Below are 9,725 nucleotides of genomic sequence, written 5' to 3' on the forward strand. Positions count from 1 at the left end.
CGGACACCCGTCCACAGCCTCCAGGGATCCTGAGGCTTCGCCAGGAATCTTCTAGAAGCATGGAGAGGGCTGGACCTGAGCCAGCTGGAGGACGTGTAATACACACACACACTCATGCATATCTGTGCTAAAACCATGCACCCCACATAAACCCGCACACTCATACACATGGAAACACACACACACTTACACACATGCACATACTCATACACACACATGCACACACACACAGGGATGCACACACACAGGCACACTCACAGGCATGCACACACACACAGGCATGCACACACACAGGCATGCACACCCCCACACAGGGATGCACACACACAGGCATGCACACACACACAGACATGCACACACACAGGCATGCACACCCCCACACAGGGATGCACACACACACACAGGGATGCACACACACAGGCATGCACACACACACAGACATGCACACACACACAGACATGCACACACACAGCCACACCCACACAGGCATGCATGCACATGCCCGCACGCCCCCATTCACAGTGCTCCCGTGTGTTCCCACACCCCCACAATCACCACCCCCCATGACAATCCCACAGCAAGGCAAGCTTCCTGGAGGAGAGGCTGCAGGCGGACCTTGACCTCTGCAGCCTCTTCAGCCCTGGCACGCGTCTGCTGCCTGGGCTGAAACAGGCGTTGCTTGCCGGAGCCCCGAGGCTCAGCAGTGGGTAGCTGGGGCCTGGGGGCTGGGCCCTGCCATGGGAATGCTGCTCCCCACCCTCTGAGAATCCCAGCAGGTGATGGCCCCTCTCCCAGCACAGGGGACCCCTCCTGCTACCTGAGGCTTGTATCTGATGAAAATGGGTTTATATGATTAAAATGGGATTAAAATGAGCCCATCCAGAAGATCTTCCCGTGTGGACTCCACAGTGTTGTCTGAAAACTCCCTTCGAGGGCTGGAGCCTGGGCCTGGGGGGGCCACCATGGAGCAGGAGGGTCCCCCGGTCCTGGCTCCCAGCGCCTCTCACGCCCCTCCCTCTGGCTGATGCTTTTGCCCCCGTGGTGGGGGTATGAGTGCCCGTCCCATCTCATTCCCGGTGGCAGGAGAGGCTTTGGGAGTGCTGGTCACTGGCCCTTTCTCCACCGAAGCCCAGCTGCTACCTTGGCCTCCGGGGCAGTGGCCATGAAGACGGGTGGTATGGTGACACCCCGGGGGCTGTGGGCATTTGGGGCCAGGGCCTTCTGCGGTGGGGTGGGGCCGTCCTATGCACCGTGGACGTTTCACAGACCGCAGCCCCGGCCCCTTCCCACTGGATGCAGGTGGTGCCCCTTATCCCTGACAACCACGACTGTCCCTTAGGGAGCAGTCACTGGGGCTGGGGGTGGCCTGTGTCCTCCTGGTCACCCAGTCAAAGCTTGGCCTTGAGCCATTGCCCCCACCCCGGCAGGAGGAAGGTCTGACCGAGCCCCACCTACTTCCTTTGCAAGGAAGATAAAGGAGCTCCAGGTGGGTCCATGAGGGCAGCTGTGGCCACCGACCACAGTGAGGACACTGACCACCCAGGGTCCTCCAGACCCAGGTCCTGCCCGGCTCTTCTCACCCAGCCTTCTCCTCCCTGCGCAGATGCTGTGGCTGCTGTTCCTGACCTTCCCTTGCCTGGGGGGCTCCGTGCCTGACACCCCAGGTGAGTCCTGGCCCCATCCACACTGGACCCTAGGGGACTAGGACAGAGAGCTGACCCCTCATGGAGCAGGGCCCGGAAGCTCCTGGAATTGCAGGAGGGCGGGGCCGGGCTCCCTGACCTCCTCCTGTTGCTCCCAGCAGCTGTCCCCGAGAATGACCTGGTGGGCATCGTGGGGGGCCACAACGCCCCCCAGGGGAAGTGGCCGTGGCAGGTCAGCCTGAGGATCTACAGCTACCACTGGGCGTCCTGGGTGCACATCTGCGGGGGCTCCCTCATCCATCCCCAGTGGGTGCTGACCGCCGCCCACTGCATCTTCCGGTGAGTCCTGGGTGGGGACCCCAGTGAGGGGAGGGTGGGAGTGGGGCGGCCACAGGCCAGGCCCCCTGAGAAGCCCGGGTCCGTCCTCCCCAGGAAGGACACTGACCCGTCCACCTACTGGATCCATGCCGGGGACGTGTATCTCTACGGTGGCCGGGCGCTGCTGAACGTCAGCCGGGTCATCGTCCACCCAGACTACGTTGCGGCCCACCTGGGATTCGACCTGGCCTTGCTGAGGCTGGCCACCCCCGTGGAGGCAGCAAGCAGCGTTCGGCCGGTCACCCTGCCGCCCGAGGCCCTGAACTTCACCCCGGAGGACAAGTGCTGGCTGAGTGGCTGGGGCAGGACATCCTACCTCGGTGAGAGTGATGGCGGGTGGGGGGGAGGGGGAGGGTGGCGGAGAGGCGTGGGGAAGTTTCCAGAATTTCCCCTCCATGCCCATTTATGGAGGCAGGTCCCTTGGGGGCTGACATTCACAAGCTCAGAAATAAATGGGACGGGGAAGGAAGTGGGTTCCAGCTGTCCCCCAACTCCGCTCGGCCTCTCAGCCCCCCGCATCCACGCTGATGCGCTGATACTCATTTTGCATGAAGGACGATGGGGGGCGTTTCCCAGCTCTCTTGGTCTGCCGTCAGCTGTGGCGGAACCTGCCCAGGATCCCCAGGCCCACAGCCTGCTGCCCTCACACTCTGTTCTGTGTGGATTTTGGGGGCATGGAGGGGGTGGGAGGGCGAATCCGGTTACGTTTTTCAATGGAAGTCATGCTTCTTGATATGTTCTGGGGACCTTTGGGCTGCTGGCCCCCAGCCCCCGCCCCTGTGTCTGTGTCCTGGGGCTGCCGTGACAAGGCCCACACCCTGGGGGCTTCACGCCATGGAGATGTGTTCTCCCAAAGTCCAGGTGGGGGCAGAGCCCTGCTCCCTCTCAGGCTCTAGGGGAGGGTCCCTCCTGGTCTCTCCCAGCCTCTGGTGGCCCTGATGTCCCGGGGCTCACGGTCGCATGCCCACCATCTCTGCCTCAGTCTTCATGTCACCTTCTCCCCCGAGCCTGGGTCCACTCCTGTACTGCCTCTCATGAGGACACCTGTCTTGGACTGAGGGCCCTTCCCATCCCCATCCCAGCATGGCCTCATCCCACCTTAATCGGTCTGCCAAGATTTGATTTCCAAGTAAGATCCCATCCCAGAGCTTTGGAGAGACATGTATGCCCGGCCCCGGTCTGTGGGGGTCTGTCTGTGGAATCTGAGCCTGTCTATCACGGAAGGAGGGCTCTGCTGAGATGGGCTGAGGACACACCCCCACCAAGGACAGATGGGGACGCTGAGGCCCAGGCTGGCTCCAGGTCGGAGCGGTGAGAGCAGGACCAGAGCCCAGGGCCCATGCGTCGCAGGCGGTGTGGACCCTCCCCATGGCTGCCTTGGCTGTGGCAGGTGTGAGCAAACTCACCGTGTCAGGGACACAGCCCCCTGCTGCTTCCTGACCCCTCTCTTCCTCCCCCAGCGCCACTACACCCACCCTACCGCCTACAGCAGGTGCAAATCCCGCTGGAGGACCGCGAGGCCTGTGAGGAGGGCTACAAGAAGTACCTGCATGCCAGCGCCAACGAGAAGGTCATCCCGGAGGACATGCTGTGTGCCGGCACCCTGGGCCGGGGGCCCTGCATGGTGAGACCCTCAGGCTCCGCCTTGCCCCAGGGGGCTCCCCCTAGCCTGGGCCTCTCGAGGCTGGACAGGGAGTCCCATTGTACGAAGGCCCCTGGTGAGACGTGTGACTGTGTCCTCTCTCTGAAGGGGGACTCCGGAGGGCCCCTGGTCTGCAGGAAGGGAGGCTCCTGGGTCCAGGTTGGCGTGGTCAGCTGGGGTATCGGCTGCTCCATGATCGAGCTGCCGGCCGTCTTCACGAGCGTCCGGAGCCACGTCGCCTGGATCCGCCGGCAGATCAGGAAGTGTGGGTAAGCCCTGGGGGAGCGCCAGAATCAGCGGAGGAGGCAGCAGCTTCGTCCCAACCTTCCCTGGCACGGCTTTCTGATCCCCTCCACCTATACCTCCCGCCCACTTCCCTGAGCTTCAGCCTGCTCCCATGCCCGTCTTCCTCCCCTCTCCTTCTCTGCGGGTCCCAAGGAGGGTGGTGGCCTCGGTGGTGCTGGGGTGCCGTCCGGCTGCGATTGTCTCATTAAACTGCGTACACAGGCTGGTGGTCAGAGTGGTCTTTGTGGCTGCAGAGTGGGTGGCCCACCTCTCCCTTTTGGGAAACCTGAGTGCTGGGGGAAATGAACGGGGCTGGCCTGGGCTGGGGCAGGTGGAGTTTGGGTGGGTGAGAGGTTCAGAGACTCCTCCCCAACCTCAGGGCCATCACTCCTTATTGTGGTACAGAGTCTGGCTCTGTCACCCAGGCTGGAGTGCAGTGGCACAGTCTCAGCTCACCACACCTCCACCCTCTGAGTTCAAGTGATTCTCCTGCCTTAGCCTCCGGAGGAGCTGAGATTACAGGTGCCTGGCACCACGCCCAGCTGATCTTTGTATTTTTAGTAGAGACGGGGTTTTGCCGTGTTGGACACGCTGGTCTTGAACTCCTGACCTCAGGTGATCCACCTGCCTCGGCCTCCCAAAGTGCTGGGATGACAGGCGTGAGCCACCGTGCCCCAACCCTATTGTGTTTTATGTGCAGCGTGCCCCATTACCAAGTGAGGGTGTTGGCAGATTCACACACAATTCAGTCATTTTCAGGCTCTCATTCATTCATTCATTCATTGATTCATGCCATTCCTTTATTCATTGGTTCTACTGAAGCCACTAAGGTGGCGTGTCCTGGGCTATCGGGTAATAAACTTGTTCTACCTGATTTCAGGGCCTGGAGGGTGGTGAGTGTGTGACAGGGATTTGAAATGCAGCCGGGAGGCCAAGGCGGGTGGATCAGGAGGTCGGGAGTTCGAGATCTCCCGACCGAGATCTGGCCAAGATGGTGAAACCCCGTCTCTACTAAAAATACAGGAATTAGACAGATGCAGTGGTGGGCCCCTGTAATCCCAACTATTTGGGAAGCTGAGGTGGGAGAACTGCTTGAATCCAGGAGGCAGAGGTTGCAATGAGCCGAGATCATGCCACTGCACTCTAGTCTGGCAACAGAGCAAGACTCTGTCTCAAAAAAATTTAAGAAATGCAGTGGGAGGTGGTGTCATAGACGGAAGAGTCCTCAAAAGAAGCAGAGGCGGCTCCCCTGGGTGTCAGTGAGGTTTAGCCCTAAGGGAAGCCTGAGTGGTTCCCGGAGGCATCCGGTGTGGCTGGGTTGAAAGATGAGCCTGCAGGCAGGACAGAGGGCGGGGGCCTGACAGGAGGAAAGGGAGGGGGCCACCTGTGCTCGAGGGACAGGCCAGACACCCTGGGCTCTCACTGCATCTTTGGAACCTGTATAGCAAACTTGCATTGCCCACAGAAAATGAATAAGAAAGCTATTTTCATAGTGAGGAAAGAATGTTAATGATATGATTCTTCTGTTGGCCCGTTAATCCTTCTAAGTCACAGGCCCCAGCCTCGTCCCAGGGAACTGAGGTAGGAGGGGGCTGAGCAAGGCTTCCTGTACACATTGGAGAAATCCTCCCCCAGCGCTGACCACACCTCTCCCTTCAGCTCAGCCCCGAGAAGCACGGCTGAGAAGGGCTGGGGTGGCCTGACTCCTCACCCTCTTCCAGACAACGTGCACACCCTGGGGGGTGTCTGTGGTTCCTGGGGAGGTGGAATATGTGGGAGCTGTTCCTTCCCAGACGCCCTGGCCGCCCAGGGCCAGAGGAGCGAGGCTGCCTGGGGTCCAGTGTCCGGCCATCCCCCGTCTCCTGCAGCCACACTTCCCAGAGCTAACCCTAACCCTAACCCTAACCCTCACGCTTATAATCCTAGCACTTTGGGAGGCCGAGGCGGGTGGATCACTTGAGGTCAGGCATTCAAGACCAGCCTGGCCAACACAGAAAAACCCCATCTCTACTAAAAAAAAGAAAAAAAATTAGCTGGGCCTGGTGGCTTGAGCTTGTGATCCCAGCTGTTCGAGAGGCTGAGGCAGAAGAATCACTTGAATCCAGGAGATGGAGGTTGCAGTGAGCTGAGGTCATGCTTCTACACTCTACTCTTTGTGACAGAACGAGACTCTGTCTCCAAAAAAAAGAATGGATGGATAGGTGGGTGAGTGAATGAATGAGTGGATGAGTAGGTAAGTGAGTGAGTGAATTGGAGAGTGAGTGAATGGATGAGTGGGTAGATGGGTGAGTGGGTGTGTGGATTGGAGGATGGGTGAATGGATGGATGGATGGGTGAGTTGGTGGATGGATGGGTGAGTGGATGGCTGGATGGGTGAGTGAATGGATGGGTGCATGGTTGAGTGGATAAATGGATGGGTGAGTGAATGGATGGATGGGTGGATGGATGCGTGAGTAGATGGATGGATGGGTGAGTGGATGGGAGGATGGGTGAATGGATGGGTGAGCTGGATGAATGGGTGAGTGGCTAGATGGGTGAGTAGATGGCTGGATGGGTGAGTGGATGGATGGCTGCTGGTTGAGTGGATGGGAGGATGGGTGAATGGATGGGTGAGTTGAATGGATGGGTGCAGTTGAGCAGATGTATGGATGGGCGGATAGGTAAGTGGATGGGTGGATGGGTGGATGGATGGGTGAGTGGATAGATGGGTGAGTAGATGGCTGGATGGGTGAGTGGATGGATGGCTGGTGGTTGAGTGGATGGGAGGATGGATGAATGGATGGGTGAGTTGAATGGATGGGTGCAGTTGAGCAGATGTATGGATGGGCGGATAGGTAAGTGGATGGATGGATGGGTGGATGGATGGGTGAGTGGATGGATGGATGGATGGGTGAGTGGATGGATGGGTGCATGGTTGAGTGGATAAATGGATGGATGGATGGGTGGATGGATGCGTGAGTGGATGGATGGATGGGTGAGTGAATGGGAGGATGGGTGAATGGATGGGTGAGTTGAATGGATGGGTGCAGTTGAGCAGATGTATGAATGGGCGGATAGGTAAGTGGATGGATGGATGGGTGAGTGGATGGATGGATGGATGGATGGATGGGTGAGTGGATGGGAGGATGGGTGAATGGATGGGTGAGTTGAATGGATGGGTGCAGTTGAGCAGATGTATGAATGGGCGGATAGGTAAGTGGATGGATGGATAGGTGAGTGGATGGATGGGTGCATGGTTGAGTGGATAAATGGATGGGTGAGTGGATGGATGGATGGGTGAATGGATGGGTGAGTTGGATGGATGGGTGCAGTTGCACAGATGTATGGATGGGCGGATAGGTAAGTGGATGGATGGATGGGTGAGTGGATGGGAGGATGGGTGAATGAATGGGTGAGTTGGATGGATGGGTGCAGTTGCACAGATGTATGGATGGGTGGATAGGTAAGTGGATGGATGGATGGGTGGATGGATGGGTGAGTGGATGGATGGGTGCATGGTTGAGTGGATAAATGCATGAGTGAGTGGAAGGATGGATGCATGGATGGATGGGTGAGTTGGTGGATGGATGGATGAGTGGATGGCTGGATGGGTGAGTGGATGGATGGATGGATAGGTGAGTGGATGGATGGGAGGGTGGGTGAGCAGATGGATCCCAGTGGCTCCAGAGTCTCAGCTTGGGTTTCATTTTAGACTCAGACCCACCTGACTGAGCACTGTGCATTGTGTGTGATTCACTGGGAGAAACACACATCTTCTGTACACGCAAGAACATTCATATCATTATGATTTATAACAGCAAATTATTGGAAACTGTCTAACTGTCCATGAAGAGCTGGTGGAATAAGTTTCCCTAAATCCATACAGCTGGCTGCAGTGCGCCATTAAGCCTGACGTCTCTGCCTGCGTGTGGGTGGCAGTCCCGTCACCGTGCAGCTCCCTCTCGTGAACACACGTGTGGCATCAGGGGAGGTGGTGCTGGGTGGCGAGAAGGGTGACTGCAGGGTCTAGAATTGCGCAGAATTTCTACTTTAAACATTTATGTTTGGCCTAGGTCTTTTACCTTAAAACCCATTTCATGGCTGGGCGAGGTGACTCATGCCTGTAATCCCAGCACTTTGGGAGAGAGAGATGGGTGGATCATGAGGTCAGGAGATCGAGACTATCCTGGCCAACGTGGTGAAACCCTGTCTGCATACAAAAACACAAAGAATTAGCCGGGCGCAGTGGCTCGTGCCTGTAGTCCCAGCGACTCTGGAGGCTGAGGCAGGAGAGTCACTTGAACCCAGGGGGCGGAGGTTGCAGTGAGCGGAGATCAAGCCGCTGTGCTCCAGCCTGAGTGACAGAGTGAGACTCTGTCTCAAAAAATAAAACCAAAACTATGTCACATTGAAAGAAGATGACTCTTTTTTTCTGGTTTTTCCAGTCACATCAATGCAGATTTTATGGTCATGGCAAACTCCATGGCTCCATTAAAACGCCCTCAAGAAATAGTGTCCCAACCCAGGAAGTACAGCTCAGTGGCCTGGTTACCAAGGACAACCCTGTGTGAGCGGCAGAGACCCAGCGTGCAGGGTGCCGGGGAAGAGCAGTGGACTCCAACCTGTGCGCAGGAAGCGTCTTCACAGGACCCCGGAAGCAGGCGGGCAGGACTCTCCAGGTCTGTGAAAGCTGAGCCCACACCAGGGAAGCCGGTACTGATGGGTCACAGGGTTCCCTTTGCACACACATGCTGGGTGACCTTGGGGACATGGAAACATTGTGGTCACGCACCCTTCGTCTCCCGGGTCCCAGTGACCTCAGGCTCTGCGTACCGTATGCTGAGACCCCCGTGCCCCTGAGCCGGGACCCTCTGCGTGGCCTTTCCTCCAGCCCAGCCCTTTTGCAACCCTGGCCCGAGGCAGCCACATCCTTCACACCGCGGTGACCCTGGGTGGGGGTGCCCTGGCCGCAGGCCTCAACTTGACCCTATCCTTGGTCAGGGCCTCTGACCCCTGTCTTAACGGTTGCACGGCCCCCAGTTCTTTCTCTGATCCTATCGCCAAACGCTCTCATGGTGGTCTGGCCCTGACTCTATCAGGACAAACAGGTATCCTGTCCCCAGGCACCGTGGGCTAACAGCCTGTGGCTGATGGTCTCAGGTTGATCCCTCCTAGATAAGGGACCTGGGCCTCCGTGGTCAGCCCCGAGAGCAGGATGCAGGGTGTTTCAGGAGCTGGCCCTCATCCCGCCCCTGTGTCCCCCGCTGTGCCATGGTGGCCATCCCAGCAGTGAGCCCCAGGCCGAGGTGGGGACGTGGGGTGTGAGAACACGCAGCCCTGCCTCCTCCGTTTCCCTTCTCACCCAAGGGCCGCTGCCCGCTGGCACTGACGGACGAGGCTGGCACGTCTTTCTCTCCCTTCGGGCCTCCCCTGGGCTGTTTCTCCAGAGCCTTCGGACTCTTCCCAGCCCTGGAAACATGTTCTCTGATTGGCCATGGAGCTGGGCCATGCCTGGGGTGTCCCAAAGCCTCCTGGGCCCAGACTCCCAGTCCTGAATCCCAGCAGCTCCCTGCCACTCCGCCCACCCACACCCTGCCCTGCTCAGCGTGGGCTGCCCCAGAACCAAGCACCCAGCCTGCCCCACGCCCCGCCCTGGGTCCTCTGGCTCACCCTGTCAGGCCCCCTGGACAGGCAGGACTGAGGACATACCGGATAGCCTGGCTTGGGGCCTCCAAAGCAGAGCTCAGGGCCCACCCCTAACTCCCTGGCTGGAGGTGGCTCCAGGCCTGGGTGTGCTG

The 9,725-nt window shown here is 58.6% G+C and overlaps 1 protein-coding gene across 1 annotated transcript; it reads left to right on the forward strand.

The window, feature by feature from the left end:
* The first annotated feature begins 1,516 nt into the window (after positions 1–1,516).
* On the forward strand, positions 1,517–3,548 carry LOC141580680 (putative serine protease 29). The gene is made up of 4 exons (XM_074383166.1): positions 1,517–1,664; positions 1,805–1,982; positions 2,076–2,357; positions 3,482–3,548. Exons 1-4 carry the CDS (start codon positions 1,604–1,606, stop codon positions 3,546–3,548), a joined length of 588 nt encoding a protein of 195 aa, XP_074239267.1. The 5' UTR covers positions 1,517–1,603.
* The last annotated feature ends 6,177 nt before the right edge of the window (positions 3,549–9,725 follow it).

This window comes from Saimiri boliviensis, chromosome 12, assembly GCF_048565385.1.
Source record: "Saimiri boliviensis isolate mSaiBol1 chromosome 12, mSaiBol1.pri, whole genome shotgun sequence".
NCBI lineage: Eukaryota > Metazoa > Chordata > Mammalia > Primates > Cebidae > Saimiri > Saimiri boliviensis.